The 27,804-nt window shown below is 38.9% G+C and overlaps 1 protein-coding gene across 1 annotated transcript in view; it reads right to left on the bottom strand.

Moving 5' to 3' along the window:
* Positions 1-27,804, bottom strand: part of LOC109430250 (coiled-coil domain-containing protein lobo) — a 107,299-nt gene that overhangs the window by 16,136 nt on the left and 63,359 nt on the right. The window contains exon 5 of the mRNA XM_029866854.2: positions 27,279-27,491. Within this exon, the coding sequence (XP_029722714.2) occupies positions 27,279-27,491 (213 nt within the window). The remainder of the gene's footprint in view (positions 1-27,278; positions 27,492-27,804) is intronic.

Here is a 27,804-nt window from a genome sequence, read left to right as displayed (position 1 = left end):
TTTTCGCTGAATTGTTCAACCACTTCCTAAAGCGGTCCAAAATACCTCCCTTACCCTATGCACCATAGTGTACATGATGTTAGAGTGCTGTATTAGTTGTCACCGTTATTCAGCGACACTCGATATTGTGTATGGCTAGGTGTACGAATTGCAAAAATGGTGCTCGGAATTCAATGTGGTGCCGAAGTCACCATGGTTCACGTACATGGATTACAGCTTTGGAATACGAAATGCCAAAATGGTGCATGTTATTCGAATATGGTGCTGACATCACTGATTAGTTAAAAGATGGTGCGTGAGATTAGCCTAAAAATGATTCTGAGAACATCATGGGTGTGCATGAGATACTAAGAAATTGTATGTATCAGGGGTGCATTTGTTGCCACCATGATTCAGTGATTCTCAACATTGGGTGATTAGATCCAAAATGCAAGAATTGCAAAAATGATGCATAGAATTTAATGTGGTGCGGAAGTCAACATGGATCAGGTACATGGAATACAATTTAGTGTACGATATGGCAAAATGGAGCTTATGAAATTCAAATGTGAATTAAATGCTTAGATGACGCGTCACGCGTGAGATGGTGCTTAGATATTTATGTGATCATCATAGTGGTGCATGGAATGCATGATGTTTGTATGGTGCATTAGTTTTACCATGATTCAGTTTTATACTCAACAAATTCCATATGTAGGTGCACGAATTGCAAAAATGGTGCAGGAAACTCAATACGGCACAGAAATCAACATAGACCAGGAACAAGGAATGCTATTTTGAATGCGAAATGTCAAAATGGTGCATCAAATTCACTTGTGAACCACATCATAATGGTGCATAAGATGCCTAGATGATATAGTGAATGGTGGTTGGAAAGCTTTGAAGAAGGTGCATGATGCTAGATGATGCATTAGTTGTCACCGTTTTTCAAAGCTTATCAATATGGTTAAGTGCACGAATTGCAAAAATGGTGCATAGCATACAAAAAAATGTATTTTATGTGATACTCACGGCATTACGGTGCTGAGGAATTCCACGGAGTCATGTCAGTCGATCCTGAGCGACCATTTCAAAAATATCTGAAACTTTGCACAGTTTTTCAATTTCATATAAATCGCCATTTTTTGATATTAAACCTTCATATTCACTCACGACTAACTTTTCAAAAGGGTGTATGCGAAAATAGTTCTAAAATATTCTAAAAGCTGTACAGCAAAAACGGATTGTTCGATTGTTATAAATTTTTCAGCAAAGTTAGATAACTAAATGATGATTCCTTAGAAAATATACACTGTAAAAAATTTCTTTTTCTACTTTGAAAAAATATGATATTTGTCACAAAAACTCAAATATCTCAAAACCCTATCTTTTTACCAACTTCAATTTTTTAGGGGAAATGGCCCATTATATCAGCTATCTACCATAAAATTTTGGTGATGGTAAACTGATAAACAAAAAAGTTATGACATTTCAAACATTTCACAATTTTTACATTTAGTAACAAAAAAAATTTTTTCTGTGTAAATTATTTCGAGAATTATATTTTGATGCTGATTTTATTGTAAAGGCTACCGCCTGAATTAAACAAGTTGTTTTCATGATACTTTAGTTTGATTATTCGTAATTACTATAGTATCTATTTGAAACTTAGACGCGATCCAGTGTTGTGATCAAAAATATTGAGATTGTCATACTTTTTATTGTACGTGACTGGTGAAAAAATCCCTTGATAGTGTTGAAAAGCTGTTGATTATAAGAAAAATGGAATTGAATTTATTTTAAAGACAAAAGCTGTATAATAAAAGTTTTTTTATACGCGTATACGTCTAGTTTATCCGCAAAAAAAAATCCCTCTTACACACTTATTTCTGAATTGCCTGTTCGGTACTTTTTTGACGAGATTATAACAGCAGTACGATCTCGGTAGTTTCGGTAATCGATTTTACTGAGGCTCAGTAAAACAACTGTCAAAATCGTATGGAAAAGGTAAACAATGCATTTTTGCTGAACGAGTTCGGTGCTCAGCAGTTTTAATCTCGTCAAAAAATTACCGAACTCGGTACACGGCGTGTGTATGGGAAAGGTTTATAACAAAAAATTGGGCATCGCCAAATTTTTCGCTATTCAAAAATAGAGACTTCCAGCTTTCATTTGCACGGTCCCTCAAAAAAATCCACCGAGGGATCTCGAACAACTTTTTCAGAATACTGTTTTTCCCCATACAAAATGAACGGTTCCAAATTAATCCCTATTTCTACTTAACAAACATACCCAATTTTTGTATGAAAAAGTTCCCCCGATGGAATATTTCGATGTTGGGCTTGAATGAAAGCTAGTAGCGTCAACTTTCACGTAACGTAAAAATTAGCGATGCCTATTTTTTTGTAATAAATTTCTTATACCAGACACACCGTGCGGTAATCAAAATTAAGTGTGTAGAGAACAGACTTTATGATCGGAAGAATGCGAGTAACTTCAACAACAACAAATGCATAAGAGGTACATACCACAGACAAACAGACGAAACGCCTAGAACAATTTTAGTGAAAATTCATCGCCCAGTTCACACTATCACCACCTGGTGGAAATGTTTCACGAAACACTGCGTTGTGCAATATCGTCATCAGAAGGCGCTAGTGTGAAACGTCAAACGCAAAGAAAAACGATGGGCGCTCTTCTTGTTATGAAAGCCACAACCAAGATTCAAAATGATCGTTGAAGGCGTGGTCAATGAAAATTTCGCCAGTGTTACGTTTGTTTGTCTGTATACATACCTGACAATGCTCACGAAAAAAACAAAAAAATACTACCGCTATGAATATTAAAAATTGTATAGTATTTTTTTTTCTTCAGCCACCAACACCAAACAAGTAAGTTAAAATTAATAAGTGATTTTGTTTATTATAATCTAACGAACAAGATGAACAGTCGCTTTCTCAAAGGTCTTCAACTCAACGCTCTCTTGTAGACCGTTTGATGAAAAAAAATGTTCAAAAGAGTTACGAAATCTCACCGAAAGCACCATAGATAAACTGAAAGAGACTGGTTATGCCCAAATGTCCACATTGTGTACAAAATTACGCATTTGCACGTCCTGCCGTCTAGAATTTGACAAACGAGCCATCTGTATATCATCGGTAAAGCAGGGCGCAGGAAGTTCGAAAACGACAACAACTGAGAAATTGCCATCAGCGACATCTGTTTAAACAATTTAATTACGCCCCTTTTCAAAAATGCCCTGTAATATTCTTCAACATCTATACCCATTTCAATATTTTTAACGTTGCAAAACACGCTTTCAACATTCATCTTGAAGAAGAGGGAAAACACTTGTCCTCAAATGTAACAGCAAATTAATGAATAAACGACTAATGCGCGGAGGGCGTGATAAAATCGGAACATTACGGTACATAGTATATTATATTATATGTATATATAATATATAATAAAAACAACTTGTTTTACTCACGCAAGGCCATTAACAATAAAATCAGCATCAAACTTCAATTTCCGGCCGAAATAATTTACACTAAAAAAAATTATTACTAAATGTGAAAATTGTGAAATGTTTGAATTGTCATAACTTTTTTGTTTATTTTCATGGTAGATTGCTAATACAATGGACCGTTTTCTCTAAAAAATTACGTTGGTAAAAAGATAGGGTTTTGAGATATTTGAGTTTTTGTGACAAAAATGATATTTTTTAATGTTAAAAAAGATTTTTTTCACAGTGTATATTTTCTTAGGAATCGCCATTTAGTTATCTAACTTTGCTGAACAATAAAATCAGCATCAAATCGCGATTCCCGGCCGAAATAATTTACACAGAAAAATTTTTTTTACTAAATGTAAAAATTGTGAAATTTTTGAAATGTTATAACTTTTTTGTTTATTACTTTACCATCACCAAATTTTTATGGTAGATTGCTAATACAATGGACCGTTTTCCCTAAAAAATTCAAGTTGGTAAAAAGATAGGGTTTTGAGATATTTGAGTTTTTGTGACAAAAATGATGTTTTTCAATGATAAAATAGATTTTTTTTCACAGTGTATATTTTCTTAGAAATCACCATTTAGCTATCTAACTTTGCTGAAAAATTCATAACAATCGAACAATCCGTTTTTGCTGTGCATATTTTTGAATATTTTTGAACCATTTTCACATACACCCTTTTGAAAAGTTAGTCGTGGCTCTAAATAAAAATTTGATATCGAAAAATGGCGATTTAGATGGAACTGAAAAACTGTGCAAAGTTTCAGTTCAATAGAAAATCATGAATTAAAAATTTTCCTTAATTTTGATGCTGTTGCTTGGAATCGCTCTGCTTTAGATGCCTAGATAATATGATAAACGCTGAAATGGTGCTTGAAGAGCTGTGATGGTGCATGAAGTTCCATCATGAGATGGTGCATATCAGTATGAGGTATTAGATACTTAATTGATAAAAAGACATTTCATGCGATCATCATAATACGTGGATTCCTAGATCATTCTGTTGACATCATGATGGTGCATTAAAAGCTTTGAAGAAGGTGCATGATGTTAGTGTGCTGTTAGTCGTCACTGTTATTCAGTGATACTCGTTATTTTGTATGGCTAGGTGCACGAATTGCAAAAAATGGTGCTTAGAATTCAATGTGGTGCCGACCCAAGTAGCACCTGCAACTAAAATGGAAATGATCATCGTTGCAAACATGTTGCAACTGAGTTTTCATGAAACAAACAAAATTAAAACCTATTAAAATCCTGTTGTTAATGCCAAACTGAGGTGTAACAGTTTTATAACAACTAGCAAAATGAAAACAATCGTCATCATTAGTCGAAACTTTCGAAACCAATTTGTAACTAAAGTATAATCTGATTGTTTCAACGAATCTTAGTTACAACCGTTTACAAACCAAATCAACCAAAACATTGATTCTGATTGTTATAAACATGTTGCACCTGGAACTTATTTAGAACATAACGAAAAATTTTGACAGGAGTTCCAAAATGTGCGGCAAAATGTTTTTGTGATCACGAAAAATATAAAATGCACTATAAAAAACCAAAATGTTTCAAAAATAACGAAATCATGTACAAATAAAATGTAACCTTTTCTTCATAAATTTATCGACATATTCCAAATTTTATAAAATTAAAGTAGTAAAATAGAAAAATAAATCTGATTGACCCAATAAAAAAAATCTGCCTCATTTAGCAGTACTGAAAGACTGGTACCTACCATTGGGAAGATTTGAATATATGGGGTTTTGAGAAATCTTACGTAACGTACAAAAATATTGGGAGTTTCCCACGAAAAATTTTACAAAGGGGTTTACATTTTTTACAAAAAACGTGAAACTTTCGGTACGTAATAAATGAACAGCCACTTGTCGACGTAAATGGGAAGTACCAGTCCAAGTGTCTGCTTTTTTGATTATTTTGACAATGGTTTTTCATAAGGGCCTAACTAACTTGCTCGATTTCTCTTCGTCGACTCTCTCTTTCGCTAACAAAACAAACAAAATCATTATTCTTTTTGTTTCTATAGCAACATGTAGTCGTTTTCTTCGCATTTCAACTAAAAAATCTTTGGAAAACTCAATACAAATTCTGTGATAACACAAAGAGATGATCGATGAAGAGAACTCGAAAATGTCAGTTAGGCCCAAATGAAAAATCAGTGATGATTTATTTCCTATACGGAAAATTCAAACTACCTTATTTTGGGTCGATTTTACCCTGAAATGAGTATATCAAATTGATTAGTTACCCAAAATTAGGTTGTTTTTCCTCTCTCCCCACAGAGTTTTGTATATGCGTCTATCCAACGGGGGTCCTTAAGGCCAATAAACCTATTTTGGGTAAATGTAGATTTACCCAAATTTGGGTTGAATGAAGGGGGTCTTGGGTTGAATTTACCTACTCTTGAGTTTTTTTTTAGTTGGAGGTAAAGCCAATTTACCTTGCGTGAGTTTAATCGATTCACTCAAATGTTGACTTATTGGGCCGAAGTATAAGATTGCGTCAAAAGAATCCAATTTTTGGTAGTTTGGCGGTTCCGTGTACCATGTGCAGCATTGTTGTACTTTGTCAATACGGATTCCCTTAAACATGATTCAGCAAATAGTATCGTTCTAAATTATAAAATTATTTTCAGCGTTTTATGGGTGCATTAAATAATCTGCTGATATGCACTCCGGCAAAGCAATATGGCGAGTTAATTTTTACCACAAATGCCTAAATTTTCACTCGCAAAATGATAGGTAGACTGAGGCGCGTTGAGAATATGGAGCTAAAATGCGTAACTTACCGATAAATCTAGAACGGCACACAAATTGACGTTCTCGGTCAGCCTTATTTGCGGTATATTTATGCACACAATTTATTAATTACATGAACGAAACTACTGATGCAAAATAACTGGCAGTGACGAATGTGGTGACTAGCTGACTAGTTGTCGAATCGGTCACCATTTTTTAAGTCGACTATAAGTTGTATCTTGGTTATAATTCGATTGCGTATTAAAACCGTTTATATCACGAAAGGATGTTTTATATTGGCTCCACCTCTTGCGCTTTTTTGGTTGCAATTTAGTCGTTAATAAACCGATTGGTTCAAATGGCATAACTTTCAATGTAGTTGCATACAAATTACAGAAACTTATTAATGTCCAAGTGTGTTGCTTGGGGAGGTCATCATGGTTCACGTACATGGAATACAGTTTTGGAATACGAAATGCCTAAATGGTGCATGTTATTCGAATATGGTGCTGACATCACTGATTAGTTAGAAGATGGCGCGTGAGTTTAGCCTAGATGATTCTGAGAACATCATGGTTGTGCATGAGATACTAAGAAATTGTATGTGTCAATGGTGCACCATGGCTCAGCAATTCTCAACATTGCGTGGTAAGATCCAGGGTGAAAGAATTGCAAAAATGGTGCATATATTTTTTTTATAGAAGGGGGGGCAAGTGCCCCCCCTTGCCCCCCCCCCCCCCTGTGCACGCTAGTGATCCTCTTAGATCCACTGTGAATGATACCTCGACGGTATTTTTTTTTATTTAATCAACGAACACCAAGTGGGGAGACTCTTGAAATTCCTTGATTTGGTCCAGGATGATACGGGGCGTTACAATATGGTCCACACAGGATCGTCCGGTACGGAGTCCTGTTGGCTGCCGTCGGAGACTTGCGTCAATCTCCTCGTGTATCCAGCAGAGCTGCGCAAAATTAGTCATGTTAGTTGACTACTGATTTTGCACCACAGTCACTATCACTGTAGGCCGATCAATATCAAGACGATCATGGCCGGCAACAACTTCATACTGACCCGCACTCCAGTGCACTATCATTACAACTGAACTGATATTTTGGCGATTTTAGCCAAAACTCATATTTTTTAATGCCTAACATGCAAAACTTGCTATTTTGTACAACATATTCAAACATCATCACGGTAAGTGTTTACTTTTAAACGAATTTTAAAGATGGCCTATCAGTGATATCTACCCGCCATCGCAGTCAGTCCAGTTGTGATGAAAAAAGGAAAGTGATGGTGACCCAATATGTAGAGCACACGCTGACTTGGATCGCAGTCAGCCTATCAAAATCGACGTTTTGCCTACCTTTGATAGTGACAGAGAGCAACTCTGGTATCCAGTTAAAGATTACTTTACAGAGGACTTGGAGAACGATACACAGTATCATTATGCCCAGCATATTATCGCATATAGTCAGGTCACCCTTTTTGGATACCTTTACTAAGACGCCTTGCATCCAGTCGGCCGGAAATGTCGCGGCTTCCCATATATTGCAGAATAATTGATGCAGCAGCTGAGCGGATACTCCAGGGTCAGTTTTGAGCATCTCTGCGGATATGCGATCGACCCCTGGGGCTCCGTTCGATTTCATGCTATGGATGGCTTTTTCTATCACCTGCACTTATGGAGCTTAGGTGTTGACACGGGTAATGCGTCGAACTCTTGGCGGATGATGCTGAGATGTTGATGGCGTGGCTGACAACTGGTCAGCCGCGTTGGTCAGAAACTGTCCAGTAGGCCGTCTCTTAATTTTCAAAATTTGGATATGTTATAAATTCGTAAGTGGAAAATGATCGTTTTAGCTAAGAAATGATCGCGTCAAAATTTGAAGTCCGTATCTCAAGGCTAATTGGTCCCTCAAGGGGCTTAAAGTTGTCAAAAATGGTATGGGACAAAAAAAAACATGAAATTTTTTTCGACAGCCCTAAAGGGCAAAAAATGTGCTTAGAATTGCGATATCTCTACTCGTTTTTGAGTTGTTGAACAAAATAAGGTAGGTTTCCTTCGGAATCTAAAAAAAAATGTTCAAAAATGCTGATTTTTCGGTTGTTTTTGTCAATAGCTCGGAAACGACTAGAAATATCACAAATCTAAGCTCATTTTTGGCCCTTTAGATTCCAGAAATCACCGGTTTTAGTAGAATAGCGAACTTTTTTTTTGACGAGAAAAATCTCATATTGTTTGGCCCCATACCATTTTTGACAAGTTTAGGCTCCTTGAGGGACCACTTAGCCTTGAGATACGGACTTCAAATTTTGACACGATCATTTTTTAGCTGAAACGATCATTTTCTATTAACGAACTTATAATATTTCTAATTTTTGCAAAATAAGGGACGGCCTACTGTCCAGACGTGTCTTTTACGAGCATCGCAGCATTCATTTTAGTCTCACTAAGGGCCAATTTCTTCACCCGGGCTTAAATTTTAAACCAGGCTTAGCAAAATTTTAAGCCGGGCTTAACATTTTTTCGATTTCTTCACCTCGGCTTAAACACTAAACCCGGTTTAATAAAGCTACGGTTTACGTTAAGTGTGGCTTATCTTAAGCGGTGCTCTGAGGTGGCTTAGCAGCGCTAAGCCAGGCTTAAGCCGCAAATTGCAGAGTTTGGGTTTCTTCACCTGCTTCATGGTAAATTTTTTTAAACAGCAGACAATATTTATATAGTATGTATACAATGAATTAAAAGCTTTGACTGTTTTCCTACTCTCCGCATCGACCAATGTGGCGCTAGCTTCTATGCGCGAAAAATTGCTAAAAGTAAATCGCAAAAATATTGTATGGCGAATAGCATCTAAAGGCAAATTTATCGAAGTGAAATACATTATTCGAAAAAATATTTGGTAGTGGTTGTGCACAATGGTGACTACTATTAAGCCTACCAAATATTTTTTCAGTAAAAGCTTTCTGTTTCAAGTAATTCAAGTTTAGATGCATTTCACCATACAAAATAAAATGGATTTACTCCTGCTGATCAACTGTGGGTGTGCGCCAAGCGGGTAGTCCATTGTGAAATGTTTTGATACGGATGGATGCGATGATAAAGAAAATGATTGTCTACAGCCTGTGCGTCGTCAATATAAAATATTCAACATCGGTTTTTGGGACAATCAAGTTTTTACATTAGATTGAAAGTCTTCAAAAAGGCACCGTGTTGATACTTTTGGAAATTTGTCATCCCGATTTGGAAGTCAAAAGTACATTTGCATTGAAGTTCTATTTATTTGAAGTCAAGTCCTTCCATAATTTCAGGTCACAATAAACATATTTTTGTCTCTTATGGTTCAAGACATATGTATTATTTTTTTAACAAACAAAATTAGGATGACACTCAAAAAAAAATCTTCTAATAACTTTTTATACACTGATTTCTTAGAAAAACTTAGTTCAACGCACGTTTAGCCCATCGAATATTCAATATTTTGACTTATAATTCTAAATATAAAAATTATTATTCGTGGTGTACTTCTAAACATGACTTATTTTGAATACAGTGACGATTCGTTCGTTGAGAGCTCGTTAGATGGGCTGTCTCGATGGTTGAATGTTCACTGGTTGGGGCAAAACCCAACTAAAAAGCACTGTCAATGTCAAAATAGATGTCAAAACGAGTTTGACGTCTGACCGCCGTCGCATCACAGCTCCTGTATACAGAACGTTTGCGCAAGTATGTGAGTGTTCCGTGACGTATTTCTCGTCACTTGCGTGTATCTAGAGCATTTTGATCTGCTGTCAGTTGCCCCAACGAACGAACACGATTCGCTAATCGGGGCGCAGTCGTGACCCAACCAGCGAATCCGGACTGTACCTAATAGGGTGACGTTGGATATTATCGGCAGGTTTGTTCTCTTCGTCGTAGGGGGTGTTTGTCGGCCAAAATGCCTGAAACATGGGCAAATCATTCAGCTCACTTTGGAAGGATTTGAGGCCAACTTTGAGCTCAATAAGTTTCAAAAAAATCCCATGACGAAGAGAACAAAACTGCCGAAAATACGTAAGTTCCCATATCTAAAAATGACGCAAATGGATTTTAAATATCTTTTTGTAAATCAGCACTATGAAATTTGATTTATACTTGCCGGATCACAACGGACTAGCTTTTCGTACTATACCAAACAATTACAATATGATTCATAATGCAACTGATTTCGGTTGAAGGGTAACGGTCGAATTTTGGACCCCTAGAAGACATAGTTTTGAATGTAAGCTAAAATCAAACAGATTCCGAGGGTATTACACACAATGATGATGTTGACATGACCGTAAAAGCCTCCACTGTCCGTCAAAAATACCCACAAGGTCATTACTGGCTGGAAATTTGATGAAAATAACTGATGTTTGAAGCACCAGTTTTCACTGTTTTGGACACCCCAATGTATTTTGGACCCTCTTAAGTATATATTTGGGACACACGGTGTTTAAACCCACTTGAAGTTGTTTTCGAAGAATCTGCCACTTGGATATGCTGGATCACATCCTAGTTACTTGATTGACAAAGGCTGATTAGACGAACTTTGCGAATTTAATGCGCTAGAATGATAAACGTTTTTGTTTACATCTACAAGTTTGCCCAGTACCACTTTTTCTTTTCGTAAACAAGCCGCGACAATCGCACGGATGACGAGATTACCAAAACATAATTTCAAGGCAAATAAAGATATTTCCAGTGAGGAAATGATTGCTGCACGTGCAGAACAACCTAATTTTGCGAATGATTCTAAATATTTTCGTCATCTCTTCTTTAAATCTGTGAAAATTATGATAATACGGCCCAGAGGGTCCAACATATATGGGGGTCCAAATTATATTGGTTACCCTATATATTATGAATCATAATGCAATTGTTTGATCCACAACCATCATCGTATTAATGCATTTTTATATTGAAATCCTAAATCTTTTGTATGGGCCGTACCGCACGATCATATTTTCCTTTCCTTAAGAGCGTTACGTATTTTGTGAACGGCACATAAGCATTTTTAAAATAAAGTATTTAAAAACACCAACGAATGGAATAAAAGTGGAATAAACTGTTTCTATTGAGGGATTTCAGTTTCTAGTTGACTTGAACTTTGCTGTGGCTTTCATACAAAGTTCAAAATTTTAAACATTTTCACGACCAACACATTTTCAAAAACTCACTATTGAAATGCAACTCTAACAGGGCGATAATGGAAATTATTTATTCGAAGGCGATTGTGGATATCAAAGCATAAGATCAACATTGCAACGCCTTTGCTGCAATGTGGCACTCCAATTTTGTACAATGAAAGGCAAATTTGAACACCAAATGTTGTAGAACGATCATATGGAGTAGGTACTAAATCGAAGATCTTCGATACTAGCGTTGGGTAAAATATCAACACTATAGGTAGTTCATCGTTGTTAATTTCCTTCTGCATCCGAAAAATTTACCGATTCCGCTTTTCCTACTAAAAATTTCAGCGGATACTGCATATAACGGGCATTTCAAAATATCGGCGGCTTAAAATGACGTTTCCATTGGAAAGTCACTGGAATGATATGGGGATTTTCGTTAAGTTTGGCTTAGCGTAAGCCATCGCCTTTATTTGCTAAGCCGGTGTGAAGAAATGCAAATATTTAAACCTGGCTTAAGAATTTGGCTTAACTTAAAGTGTGGTTTAAGATAAACCAGGCTTACGTTGTTAAGCCGGGTAGGTGAAGAAATCGGCCCTAAGGCTAAGGCGACGTTAAACATCGTAGCGGATGTTGCCGTTGTTTGCGGCTCACCTTCGGTGGCTGAGGAGTTCGCCCATGCTCTTTCTTCATGAGCGGTTCACTTCCTTATCGTGAGCCGGATAGCGCTGACGTGCTACGGCTTTGGCTCTTCGTGTTTTCGATCGTTCTATCGCGGCTTTGGCGTTCCTTTGTCCTCTGTCTTCCTCTGTGATCCATTGCTTTCTTCGAGTGCGTAGCTTATCCAAGTTATTCACGCCGGTGGCGATGAAGGCGTTCTTGATGGCGATCCATTGATCTTCTACGCTTTTACATTCTGGAATATTCACAGCACGGTTCTCTAGCTCCTCGATGAAGCACCTTTTCATCGCGGCGTCTACCAGTTAGTGTGTGTTGAACCGGCGCCCGATTTTCTCCTCCTGTCGATGGATTCTAGCAATTCTCAGCCGGATCTCGCCGATTATTGATTGATTTAACTTTATTATAGAGGCTTTCAGTCCTTGGCTGGTTCGTCTCTCCCGCCGATTAGAAGATGATGATCGGACGCAATGTAGACGCTACGTTTGTTTCGCACATCAAGAAGGCTCCGTCTCCATTTTCGGCTGATACAGAAAAGATCGAATTGATTTTCCGTAACGCCATCACGGGAAACCCATGTCACTTTGTGCACTGGTCGATGAGGAAAGAGCGATCCCCCAATCAGCATGCCACAAAACTCTGCAAACAGCTCTCCGTTCTTGCTCATTTCTCCGAGACCACGGCATCCCATGACGTGCTGATAATCCGAGTTGTCGGTACTAACCTTGGCGTTGAAGTCGCCCATGAGGATTTTGAAACCTTTCAGAATATTGTCCACGACAACAATCAGTTGGCTGTAGAAGTACCCTTTGTCTTGCAAGTCGGGTTTGCGCGTAACATTGGATCATGATGAGGTATCGAATTCGTGTTCTGAATATGGCCACATTTATCCTCTCACTAATAGGTTCCCACTTCTTTAGCACAACGTGGGTATGAGTGCTGAGCAGGAAACCAACTCCACGTTGACAAGAAGCGTGTTCACCTCATAGGCCAGAGCATAACCCCGAGCAGAAGAAAATAACAGTCGCATAACAAAATGCGTTATTTTGGCAAAATAACAGTGATGAAATCAGTTATTTCAATGTTATTAACATAACATATTTTGTTATAAACTTGCGTGTCATAAGCGGCAAAATAACAAATATCATAACAAAAAAATGTTCCTGGAAGACCAATTTAATAACATGTTTTGCTTGTGTCAATAACAACTTAATAACAATGAATTTAGAAAATATTTCAATAACAAATTTTGATCTTCAAAAGTTATTGATAACAAACCAAAAGCAAATTTTTTTGGATAGAGTTATCCTAATTGCGAATTATAACATATGAGTCTAACTATTTTCGAGGAACTACTAATCCACCAAGGGGCCGTTCATAAACCACGTAGACTTTTTGGGGGGAGGGGGGGTCTGGCCAAAGTCTACGCTCCATACAAATTTCAAAATTTTTGTATGGGCAAAAGTCTACGAGGGGGGAGGGGGGCTCTGAGATGACCAAATTTTGGTCTACGTGGTTTATGAACAGCCCCCAAGTATAACAACATTCTGAGATTTTCTATGGCATGGATACGACTATATGTAACTGGCTACATAAAATGATAAAAAAAAACAGGACATAATTTTTGAAGTGTTCATAAAATAATAATCTGACAACAATAATAGGTAATTAGAATTATTGGATAATATGTACGGAATGCTGTAAAGAACGTAAATCTTCAATGTTGTACTTACAATTTAAAAACTTGTTATTGTTGTGATATTGTTTATCCAATATGTGTATTAGAGTGGGTCATCGGTTATATGGAAAAATGAAAAATTCAATGGTATCCCATCAGATCAAAGCTTTTTTGATCCCATTTCAGGACCCAAATAAGTGTGCAACATTTGGACACGATCGGTTATGTCTACGTTTTGCGCATCGCGTTTGAAGTTTATATGGGGTTTTACATGGGAAAACACACTTTTTTGCATTTTTCTCATAACAAGCATGAAGTTTTCTAAAACCGTGTAACCGATATAGTGAAAACATAGCCTAGGGTGTCCTGAAAAACTTTGTCGAAGACCGCGAAGTGATCTGATGCTTATGAAAAAAGTTATAGCGTTGGCATTGCTTGACGAAACAGCATGATTTTGTTGCTATTGTTATTCCTTTACATGTTAAAACATAAACACATACATGCGGTTCGTGTGGTATGACTATTTTCACAAGCATCGGATCGCTTTGCGGTCTTCAACAAAGTTTTTCAGAACATCCTAGGCTATCATTTTACAGTATCGGTTAAAAAGTTTCAGACAAACTTTTTCAACTTACGGCTAAAATGCAAAAAAGTAGGTTTTCCCATACAAAATCCCATACAAATTTCAATTGCAATGCGCAAAGTGTAGACGCAACCGATCGTGCTCAAATTTTGCACAGATACTCAGGACCCGAAACGGAACCAAAAAAGCTTTGATCTGAGAAAACGGTTCCGATGACCCACACTAATGTGTATACACTCTCAATATCACAATAATAACTTAGTTTGCTCCATAACAAAACATGTTATTTAAATGTTGTTTAATGGGTGCATATCAATAAATGGATAATAACAAAATAAGATTGTCCAACAAAACATGTTATGGAAAAGTAATTTCTAGATAAGTTAATAATAACAAAACAAGATATAAAAATAGGTTATGTTATTTTGTAGTTATTATTTTGCTATTCTCTTCTGCTCGGGACAGAATTTGACCCAACGCCAATCTGTGTTATCCCAAGTTCGGCCGACGGACTTCGCCCAGTCCTAGGATCTCAAGTTTCATACGCCATGCCTCATTGAATAGTTGTGCCATTTTACTCTGCTGTCGTCATAGGCTTGAAGAAAGTGCTTCAACACTTTGGAGCATAATTAAACAGGCCTTCAATGACAGTTGTGCACCGAAGAAACGCTCTTCAAATAGAGATGTTCCCTGGTGGAATTATAATCTGCAAAAACTGCGACAAAAAACCCGGAAGCTGTTTAACCGGGCTAAAAGAACACAACAGTGGGAACAATACAAAGAGTCCCTCCTCCTCTCCTCTCTCCTCTTCTTGGCGTAACGTCCTCACTGGGACAAAGCCTGCTTCTCAGCTTAGTGTTCTATGAGCACTTCCACAGTTATTAACTGAGAGCTTCCTCTGCCAATGACCATTTTGCATGTGTATATCGTGTGGCAGGCACGAAGATACTCTATGCCCAAGGAAGTCAAGGAAATTTCCTTTACGAAAAGATCCTGGACCGACCGGGAATCGAACCCGTCACCCTCAGCATGGTCATGCTGAATACCCGTGCGTTTACCGCCTCGGCTATATGGGCAAAGAGTCCCTCATAACATATAAAAAGGAAATTCGAAGGTCGAAGAGGATAAATTAGAGGCACACATGTGAAAACATTGAAAGTACTCCAATTGCTGCTAGACTGCAGAAAGTCCTCGCTAAAGACCATTCAATTGGCCTTGGAACTCTTAAAAAAGAAGATGTTTTTTTTACTAAGAGTGCCAATGAAATTTTAGAAACAATGATGGAAATCCATTTTCCGTGTTCTATTCTTGTTTCAAATGAAGACCAAAATTCATCTGCATCGCATACTGTTGCTAATGAAACCAGGAGATATAATAGTCATAATGATAATGACCCAACTGAGTTAGAAAGCACCAGGAGTGATACATGTCTTTTGGCCAATGAAATTTTTACGGAACAAAAAGTTGAATGGGCGATTGATTCCTTTGAACCCTTCAAAGCGCCTGGTAGGGATGGAATTTTTCCTGTACTACTGCAGAAGGGTAAAGCAATTTTAACACCCGTTTTAACTAAATTGTTCCAATTAAGCTTATCGTTAAGCTACATTCCTACCGCTTGGTGAGAAGTGCGGGTCACTTTTATTCCCAAAGCAAATAAAAAGGATAAATCATCACCAAAATCCTTCAGACCGATAAGTTTATCGTCCATTATATTAAAAATAATGAAAAAAAAATATTGACGAGCATATTAAATCGTCATATTTAGTTAAAATGCCTTTAAGCAAAAACCAGTTTGCGTATCAGGAAGGCAAATTTTCCGTAACAGCGCTTCACAACCGGGTTACAAAATTGGAAAAATCTTTTGAAGCAAAAGAGATTTCACTTGCTGCGTTCCTCGATATTGAAGGAGCATTTGATAACACGTCTTACATTTCAATGAAGAATGCTATGACAAAACGTGGTTTTGATAGATGCATTGTTGATTGGATTGGGGAAATGTTATCAAAAAGAGAAATATCATCAACCTTGGCAGCTCTTCCATTAGAGTTAAGGCAATGAAGGGGTGCCCACAAGGAGGCGTGCTATCACCTCTTTTGTGGTCTTTGATAGTCGATGATCTCCTTAAAAAATTGGAAGCACAGGGCTTCGAAACAATTGGCTTCGCAGATGCTATCGTCATATTAGTTCGTGGTAAATATGACTATGTCATCGCTAACAGAATGCAAACTGCCTTGAATTTAGTCTCTTCGTAGTCTTAACTACTCTTTCAATTACTGGTGCAATGCGAAGTACTCCTTCTAAAGCGCTAGACACTTTACTATACCTACTTCCATTGCATCACTTTGTTCAACTAGAAGCTGCAAAGAGTCTTTTGAAGCTAAAAAGAACTAAAAAGATATTTGAAGGTGACCTAAGAGGACACCTCAGTATTCAGAAAACAATTAGTATCAGCTCGTTAGTCACAAGCAATGGTGAATGGATGAGCAGATGATACAATTTTCAAAGTTCTTTCCAAGTGATCAATCCTGGGAGAAATATGTGGGAAAATGGTGGTCCACAGCTACAACCAGGATCGATCGTATTTTACACTGACGGTTCTAAATTAAATCATCAAGTTGGTGCAGGTGTCACTGGCCCAGGGATTAACGTATCAATATCTATGGGCAAGTGGCCAACCGTTTTTCAAGCTGAAATTCAAGCAATTTTAGAATGTTGTAATATCTGCTTACGTAGGAATTACAGGCATTCAAAAATTTGCATAATGTCTGATAGTCAAGCAGCTCTAAATGCTTTGAAATCAGCATCAATGCACTTCAAAACATGTTTGGGAGTGTATCCTAACACTTCAACAATTAGCTTACCGAAATGAGGTGAAGATGTTTTGGGTTCCAGGACATTGTGGAATTGAAGGAAACGAGCAAGCCGATATGCTAGCAAGACTTGGGTCGTCTCATCAATTCATAGGTCCTGAACCATTTCGTAGCATATCTGGATGTTCTCTCAGAATGGAGTTTAAAGCTTGGAAACAGGAAAAATTAAATTCCTTATGGCTTGTGGAGCGGACCTGGTGTGATGGTTAGAACACTTGACTATCACGCCGAGGACCTGGGATCGAATTCCACTCCCGACAAACTCACAAAAAATGTGAGTTCTTCCTTTGGAAGGGAAGTAAAGCGTGGGTCCCGAGATGAACTAGCCTAGGGCTAAAAATCTCGTTAATACAGATAAAAAAAAATCCTTATGGAAAAACACCACAATTGCGAGGCAGTCTAAGCGTTTTATAAAGCCAAACGTTGCAAACACTCGCAAAATTCTGGAACTTTTCAAAAGAGATTTCAGTACTTTAACCGGCCTTTTAACAGGTCATTGTCCGAGCCGGTATCATCTGAAGCTAATTGGAAAACTTCAAGATGGTGTATGTCGCTTTTGCGGCATAGATATAGAAGACTCGGAACATTTGTTATGCCATTGTCCGGCAATTGTAACTAAAAGAATTAGGTTCTTCGACAAAGGGCCAATAGAACCCTTTGATGTTTGGAGAACAAACCCATATACGGTGGTTCAATTCATTCGAAGTGTGGCACCGTGTTTGGATACCGCTTCTGGTTAAAGTCTGATTATTACCAATACCAATGGTGATACGTCGACTACACAAAGCTAAACAAAAATGGAGCATATGTCACAATAGATCTATCAACTGGTCACAGTGACTTAGATACCCAACAAGGAATAATAAAAACCCAAATTAATCCACCTAGTGGTGATAGTGCCTTTCTCGTCGAACATGTTCTGAATATTTTTATAGAAAAGCAAGCATTTTATCAAAGACATCTTTGAATTGCTGATATTATGATGATATTGTTCTACCATCTATTGTAGCAAGGCAGCTGCCTATAGCACTGAAAAAATCTGAAAAGCGATTTGATCAAGATTGTGCTGTTGTTAGTGGTCAGTCATTCTCCTGTATGAAGGGCCAAAAAGGGTTCTGCGGACCCGCAAGCAACTGCAAAATCAAGCCCTCGATTGACAGAATACTCCCAATAGATGGGGTCGAAGAGCCCGCCCTCAATCCACGAAATGTTAACAACAAGGAGGAGGCAGTTCCAAGCTCCTGTCCAAATCGCTTCAATCGGGTGCTCTGATGGTCCCTCCCTTTCCCAATATATGATGAGATTTGTATGTGTAATGTATGTGAGTGTGTGTTGTATATGTTTTGTTATACATTTGTATGAAAAACAATCATAATCATGATTAATAAGCATTTATAAAATATGCGAAACATTTACCTGATTACTCCTGAAATAAAATGTGGATTAGAAACAAAACATTAAAAAAGCACATCAAATCTCGATCCTGGAATGTCTGCTTACCACAGATCGGCCACTTTAGGCATGAAAACATTAACAAGATCGAAATTTGATGTGGTGGTAGATCTTACGCCGCAACGCACCATTCTAAGGTGATCTACCCACGTTACGGGGCTTATCAAAGACATCTTTGAATTGACTTAAAACTTATTGATTGCACATAGTCCGACGTTATGTTCAACGTATAAGCAGGGCTGAAAAACAGTCTTGCGAATAATCGCGACCATCGCGAGACAATCACTTGTACCGCTTTCTGGAGTCACCGTTCCCAAGGTGATACGAACCAGCTAGCATGTCACGCCTGGAATGACAAACATGTTGTGGTTTCCACCCTTCGCAGCTTTGCAGCGATAGCAGCTGAGTATGCTTCAGGCGGGTTGCGAGAGAATAAATCTCTCTGAGCAACGATGCATAACGGGCAAAGTGAGAGCGTTTGCCGTAGCCAGGGCGAACTGCGTAGTGCGCTCAATGTGTGCGTTTAAACTGAGCTGTGCAAAACGAATAGGATTTATGACGTAGTAGCGTGCTTGTGATAATACACATGCATAGTTATACATGCTGTTGCGCGTGCATCTGCTTGAGGCGACGGAGAGAGTCATGACACTCACATGAGCCGTATCCAAGTCAGGATGATTGTAGCAAAAAAGGGTGACCGGGTGACTTTGATGGGATTCTGTCTTTTCTGGTGTTAGCGACTGTAGAGAAAGCGAATCAGAAACCGCAGAGACAGGGTGATACAAGTTTGGTGTTTATCAGCTTCTTTGTGACTTGTACGCTGATGCTTCACGACACTGCTGAAAAATATCAGACTTCTCAGTTGACTGCTTGAGCACTTTGTTGAGCACCTTCACTAACACTGATCAATATCAAGATTTAGGCTATATCTTATTGACCGTTGAAAACAAGAGCGATAGGTAGTGAGTATAGTGCGACGTCTGTTTGTATGTGGGTTTAATTTGTAAGATTTTGTTCTCTTACACATATTTATCGCTTGCATTGATTTTATTTACTTTCGTAGTTCCGGTGAAGCATCAAACGCTGGTTGTGCAATCCTACCGGTAGTCTGTAATGTGGTGTGAGCCTATTTTCTAGTTAACCGTTCCTCGGGTTATTTAAAAAGCCGTGATGTAATATGTTGCATGGTACATTTGGTTACTTTCGATGCGGTACCGGAACAGGTTCTGGAGCACACCGGGTCTTCCAAATATAGTCTGAGACTATTTCATTGCTAACGTTCATTAGGTTACCCAAAAAACACGATTTGATTTATCTCATGCATGGGTGGGTATAGATCACTTTTACATTTGACCACTTTCAGTGGGATACCCAGAACTGGTTTCGGGACACTACCGGTTGTCTAAAATATGGTCTGAGGCTATGTTCTTACGAATCGATCATCGTACCGGGAGACTTCTTTCAGTATTTAGAGCGGTCAGAACTAAAGCATGTTTTCTACGCCCGACGTTTCGATTGCATATTCAATCTTCTTCAAGGGTTAGAAAAGGTTTGTTCTTTGTCTGGTGGATTGTTTTTGTTCATTCTCGTCAAGATTTCTGTGATCATCAATTTCTATTTTACTGGACAAAACGGAAAAAAACCTGGCAACGGTTCACTACTTTGTCTTGTTTCTAACTATTCCGTTTTGTCCAGTAAAATAGAAATTGATGAACACCGAAAGCTTGACGAGAATGAACAAAAACAATCCACCAGACAAAGAACAAACCTTTTCTAACCCTTGAAGTAGATTGAATATACAATCGAAACGTCGGGCGTAGAAAACATGCTTTAGTTCTGACCGCTCTAAAGACTGAAAGCCGAAAAAAGTCTCCCGGTACGAACTCCCAGCAGTCGAAAGCATCCAAGTGAATCGATCATCGTGTATTCAAAAAACTGCTATTTGATGTACTGTCAAACACTTATTTGTGCATTTCGACAGTTCCGGCGAGACACTCGAAAGTGGTTCCGGTACACTACCGGTGGTCTTAAAGTGGCCTGAGACTTTTCTTGCTGACCGTTCTGCGCGTCATCGAAAAAGCCGATATTTAATGCGCGGTGTGCATGCGTTTGGTTCCGTTCTACATTTGACCACTTCCAGCGGAGCACCTGGAACCGGTTTCGGCACAGTATTGGTTTTCCAAAGAGTGGTCTATGATTGTTTCTCTTGTTAACCGTTCATTAGGTTACCAAAACAGCTATTTATGGGGTTGGTTCTCCTTTACATTTGATTACTTCCGATGGGGCACCCTTAATCGGTGAGGAATACTACCGGTTGTTCCAAATATGGCCGGAAACTTTTTTTTTGCCAATCAAGATACCTAAAACTCCGCGATTTGATTTGTCGCATGGGTTTGGTTCACTTTTTTGTTTGGCCATTTCCGGCGGGACACCCGGAACCGGTTCCGGATCACTACCGGTTCAGATACATATGGTCTGAGAATATTTTCCTGTTGACTGTTCATCAGGATATCAAAAAAGCCACTATTTGATATGTCGCATGTATGGGTTTGGTTAACTTTTAAACTTGGCCACCTCTGGCGAGACATCTGGAACCGGTTCCGGAACACTACTGGTTCCGATATGTTCTGAGAATGCTTTCCTGCATACTGTTCATCAGGTTATCGAAAAAGCTGTGGTTTGATATGTCGCATGCATGGGTTTAGTTCAATTTCATATATGGCCACTTCCAGCGGGACACTCGGAACTGGTTCCGGAACACAACCGGTTCAAATATGGTCTGAGAATATTTTCCTGCTTACCTTTCATCAGGATGTCAAAAAACCACTATTTGATATGTCACATGCATGGGTTTGGTTAACTTTTATACTTGGCCACTTCCAGCGGGATATCTGGAACTGGTTCCGGAATACTACCGGTTCCAATATGGTCTGAGAATGTATTCCTTCTTACTGTTCATGAGGGTATCGAAAAAGCTGCCGTTTGATATGCCGCATGCATGGGTTTAGTGCACTTTTATGTTTGGCCATTTCCGGCGGGACACCCGGAACCGGTTCCGGGACAGATATGGTCTAAGACCATTTTTCTGCTTACCGTTCATCAAGTTATCGAAAATGCCGTAGATTGATGTGTCGCATGGATGGGTTTGTAGCGTTTTCAGATCTGGCCCCTTCCTGGGGTACCGACCCGGAACACCTAAATTGCCATAACTCCGGAACGGCTGGACCGATCCAAACCATTTTCAATAGGAAACAATGGGACCAGATTCCCCGTCGAATGAACCGTCGGTCATTAAAATCGGTTCAGGTTTACTGCCAAAAAGTGATGTGAGTTTTTTTTGTACACACACATACACACATACACACACACATACATACACACACACATACATACACACAGACATCACCTCAATTCGTCGAGCTGAGTTGATTGGTATATGTGACTCGACCCTCCGGGCCTTCTATCGAAAAGTCATTTTTGGAGTGAACATATAGCCTTTCCAGTACACTTAGTGTACGAGAAAGGCAAAAAAATAATACTCTGCTGGGATGGGGTTAATACATTCCTTCAACCGCTCTGAAAAATATTCGATAGCTCTTCCGAAGAAATTGCTTCCCAGGCTCTGGTCATACTGTCTTTCAAACGATCCTACGTACTATGCTGTGTAGCGCAGGCTCTGGCCTCAAGAATAGACCACACAGAACAGTTCATCAAATTTAGAACCGTGAAGTTCGAAACGCCTTGACCTTCAAGTATTTTGCGTTGCAGTCAACGAATTTTCAATCTTTATGCATAAATAGAAAACTGAGTATAGTATGTTTCGATAATGTGAACATAATTTTTGCATCAAATTAGTGGGATTCGAAATGTTGATGATTATATAGGCGAATATTCTTAAATTTAAGCAAAATTTCAAAATAAAAACCCTAATTAATCCACCTAGCGGTGATGGCGCCTTTCTCGTGCCTTTGAAACCCTATTTCAATAAAACTCAAGCGAAATGTTTATGTATATCGCACTTTCATACAATTAACAGAAATCCATTTCATGATACCAGAAATTATATCGTTTATCTGGCTTTCAATGTTTGAGCCTCAAACTCTTAAGAAAAAGACGCTATCTTGAATTTGAAGCCGCCATTTAGGATTAAAGTTAGCCATCTTGGATGTTCTGGCTGCCATTTTTGGAATCCAGACATCATCCCCATACCAAATATACCAATAATGCATTGTTTCATGCCCTAAAACTCCATTAAACAGCCGCGACATTGAATTCGGAACCGCCATCTTAAATTTAGATCGCCATTTTGGACTCTGGAAGTCTTCCCCATACCAAATATACCAATATTGCACGGTTTTAGAGCCGAAAACTTAATTTAACAGCCGTTAGAGCTTAAATCTCCATCAAACAGCCGCCATCTTGAAACTGAAGCCGTCATCTTGGATTTTATCGCCATCTTGTACATTCTGGTCGACATTTTTGGACTCCGGACATCTTCCCCATATTGAATATTCTCATATAGCATGCATTATGAGCCTAAATATCTAGTAAACAGCCGCGATCTTGAATTTTGAGCCGCCACCTTGAACATTTGGCTGCCATTTTGAATTTTGTGCCGACATCGTGGAGCTCCTGGTCTCCAGTGTTGATTTCCGCATAAAACTCGTCAACCATGCTAAGGGTTACAAAAATTGCTGCAGTTTGATTTATCGCATGAAGGGCTAGTTCAGTTTTATATACGGCCAGTGCTACTGGTGCTGGTCCGGATCATTGAAATGGCCATAACTTCGGAACGCCTTGGACGATCTGGACCATTTAGGATAGCAAACAATTCCGGTTCGATTCAAGCTATAATCCGAAAAATCGGCCAATGGGAAGTGCCTTAAAATTGAGTGAACTTATTTTGCGCACATACATACACACATACATACACATTCAGACATAATCTCAATTCGTTGACCTGAGTTGATTGGTATATGCGACTTGATCCACCGAGCCTTTTTTCGAAAAATCATTTTTTGAGTGAACATATATTTTTTTAGTACACTAAGTGTGCTAGAAAGGCAAAACACTACTTTCGAGCTTTTTTGCTTTAGTTATCTCACTAAACCAATAGATTCCAAGATCTTTTTGATAGCAAATTTGATAATCTTTCAAATGCGATAAGTTTGACCATTTTCAAGTTATAGCCAGCTTCAGACAAGCAAAGTCAAAAACATGTAATGTTCAATTACTACGTAACTATTGAAATTTGACCATATGCGTAAAACACATTTTTCACCGGTCGGAACCTGTTTGCTTGCTAACGCTGTGTCGCATACATAGGTGCAGTTCAATATTATATTTAGCCGCTTTCGGAGGGACACTCGGAACTGGTTACGGCACTACCGGCTGTCCCTAATGTGGTCCTAACCTATTTCTTTTATAACCAGTCATCAGGTTATCAGAAAAGCCGTCATTTGTTGTATCGCACGCATGAGTTTGGCACTTTTTTATATTTGGCCACATCCGTCGAGATCCCCGGAACCGGTTCCGGACAACTACCGGTTCAGATATGGTCTGATACTGCTTTCCTGCTAACCGTTCATCAGGTTATCGGAAATGCCTCTGTTTGATGTGTCGCATGCATCGGTTTGGTACTCTTTTATATTTTTGTACATCCGGAACCGGTTCCGGAACACTACCGGTTCAGATATGGTCTGATACTGTTTTCCTGCTTACCGTTCATCAGGTTATCGGCAATGCCGCTGTTTGATGTGTCGCATGTATGGGTTTGGTTCACTTTTATATTTGGCCACATCCGTCGGGACCCCCGGAACCGATTCCGGAACACTGCTGGTTCAGATATGGTCTGCTCTTGTTTTCCTGCTAACCGTTCATCAGGTTATCGAAAATGCCGCTGTTAGATGTGTCGCATGCATGGGTTTGGTACTCTTTTATATTTGGCCACTTCCGGTGGGACATCCGGAACCGGTTCCGGAACACTACCGGTTCAGATGTAATCTGATACTGTTTTCCTGCTAACCGTTCATAGGATTATCGAAAAAGCCGCTGTTTGATGTGTCGCATGCATGAGTTATGTTCAATTGGATATTTGGCCACTTCCGGCGGACACCCAGAACCGGTTCCGGAACACTACCGGTTCAGATATGGTCTGAGACTATTTTCCTGCTTACCGTTCATCAGATAATCATAAATGCCGTGGTTTGGTGGGTCGCATGTATGGGTTTGGTGCATTTTCATGTCTGGCCCCTTCCAGGGGTACCAGTTCCGGAACACCTGAATGGCCATAACTCCGGAACGACTGGACCGATCCGAACCATTTTCAATAGGAAACAATGGGACCAGATGCCGCGTCGAATGAGCCGTCGATCGTTAAAATCGGTTGATATTTACTATCTAAAAGTGATGTGACCTTTTTTTGTACACATACACACACACATACATACACACACACACACATACACACACACAGACATCATCTCAACTCGTCGAGCTCAGTCGATTGGTATATGAAACTTGCCCCTCTGGGGGCTCTATCGAAATTTCATTTTTGGAGTGAACATATAGCCTTTCGGTACACCTTGGTGTACGAGAAAGGCAAAAACGATAGAGATTTGTATTTATTTTTCAGTAATAAAAAATCTATTAAATTAATAAATTTTTTCTCAACGTACATTTGAAACATTAGATGTTAGCCAGTTACAGTAAAAATTTTAGCTCAATCGGATCATTGATTACGAATATGGAGATGTATGAAGAGAGCAACTTTGCTTAAAAATAGATTAAAAATCGATTTCAAATCGACAGCCTTGCACGGCAAGTCGAAACAATTTCCGCTCTACGTATATTTTTTCCTTCGCGTTTTTTGAACTCAGGGCATGATTCTGTACTAAAAATGATCATTAGCTTACCGAGTTCAAAAATGCTGTAAACTAGTGTTACTAATCATAACAGCGTCACTAAATTTCATTCCATTATATGGGGTTTGACAGCAAGCACATTCATTTCACTGAGCCACTCTTGCTGTTCATCATAAATACATTTAAAAACATCTGTCACTTCATGCTTTTGTTTTGAGCGGGAAGATATTTTCTTTTGTTTTGCCTTGCAACTTTCACTACGGATGTAAGCCCTGCGGGCGTACGGCCGCCGCCGGACTCTAATAAACGATAAGCGCGACAATAAGTGTGTAGGTACGTTACAAAAAGTAACATTAAGCATTGTTGACATTTTGTACTAGTAGGGTAATTTTCCAATTGTTGCACGGCTAAAAACTCGCCTATTGTTGCACACTCCATGTTATTCTTATGAGGTGTGCAATAATTGGCGAAGTTTTAGCCATGCAACAATTGGAAAATTACCCTACTAGCCGGGACATCGACTGGTTTATATCATTTTAGGAGTGTGGAATCTGTTGTTAAACGATATTCTTACTCATCCGCTTGCAAGTGCGGCTCCGTGGTCGTGTGGCTAGGGTCACCAAGCTCTTAGTCGCATCGTGCTGAGGAGCGCGGGTTCGATTCCCGCCACAGCTGTCAGGAAAAATTTTCGGCTGTGCCACTGGGCGTTGCATGCTAGTCCGTTGTCTAGTGTCGTGTTTCCTTCAAAGAGCGAAAAGCTCACTGGAAGCATTGAACGTGTCCTTGTCTTTAAAAGTACACACGATTCATTTTTTTTTGCACGGATGGTTTTTATAACATAACTCAGTCAATTTTGAACCTATTGACCTGACTTTTTGTACACGGAATAATACGGACCGTGTCTCCATGTACACAACAATGCATGTAAATTTCTTAAAAATTTGGCTGTATTATGGGCAAAAATGACTCGTGCATAAAAGAATCCGGTGTACGGCCATCTATATCTTAAGGAATCATATTTCATTTGAGTAGTTAACCTATTTCTCATACGTTAGGGCTTATTTCCCATACGGAATAGGACAATTACTGATGCAAAGCTTTTGAACATGCCATCAATTGTTACCAAATTTTGAAGTTATTTTAGACTTCTGAAGGAATAAACTTTACGTATTGGGTTTAATCACCGTCAAATAGTATATACACAGACAAACAGACGTAACACCTTGAACGATTTTCATGGAAATCCATCGCCCAGTTCACACTACCATCATCTGGTGGAAAAGTTGCACGAATCACTGTGTTGTGCAATATCGTCAACAGAAGGCGCTAATGTGAAACGTCAAACGCATAGAAAAACGTTGCGCGCGCCTCTGGTTGTGAAAGACACAACTATGAAAATTTAAAATGAACGTTAAAAGCGTGGTCGACGAAAATTTCGCAAGTGTTACGTCTGTTTGTCTGTGGTATATATTTTTTGTTGACATTTCTCGTGGTACGTGATCTCCCAGCTGCGGCGATGGAATTGCGTCTGAAGAAGGCTGAAAAGTTATTAGGCCGAAACGTCATGCAAAAAACGATATTGTTTTATTCGTTCACCGAGATATATCAACAAAAAAGATACATAGGAATCAACTTTGTTGAAATTTTCCTATGAGTAGGCGACCCACACTTATGAGTAATTATTTATGCCAAACAATTATTAATTAATTTTCTATTCTCAGAGCATACCATACAAAAAAATAAACTCACAATATATCCCGAAGTACACTTGGGGTCGTAGGGCACCTCTTCGCCCATTTCCGATTTGGGCGGTTTGATGAATTCACGCGTGGAAGCCGTAATGCAATCGTCACCGTAGTGGAACTGCAGCAAAATACGATTTTCATCCACATAGCACGTCCTGGTGGCGATATCCCGAACGGCTTCCTTCTCTGGGTTCCGGTGATATCTTTCCGTCATTTGCTGTATGAGTGTATGGGAAGAAAGAGGGATGAGATAATGACGATACTTGCTGGAGAGCTTTCGCGAGTTAATACAGACAAAAAAAAAGCTTTCGCGAGGGCAGTACTAGAGTGCAAGAATGTGGGATAAAGATAATGCGGGGAATAGCTTTTGCTATAAACATGTTGAACCAGCATAAAACTTTCATAGCTTCTATGCTTTATGGTTCTTCGATAAACTTTGAGCATTTTTTTTTATTGAGCATTATCGGACATGCTTATTCAATGTGAAACGGAGTATTCAAGTAAATGCTTACCGAAGTGCTATCTATGCG

The sequence above is a fragment of the Aedes albopictus genome, chromosome 1 (genome assembly GCF_035046485.1).
Source record: "Aedes albopictus strain Foshan chromosome 1, AalbF5, whole genome shotgun sequence".
NCBI classification, from domain to species: Eukaryota; Metazoa; Arthropoda; class Insecta; order Diptera; family Culicidae; genus Aedes; species Aedes albopictus.
The sequence above is the reverse complement of the archived record's forward strand: the minus strand, read 5'-3'. Positions and strand labels throughout refer to the sequence as shown.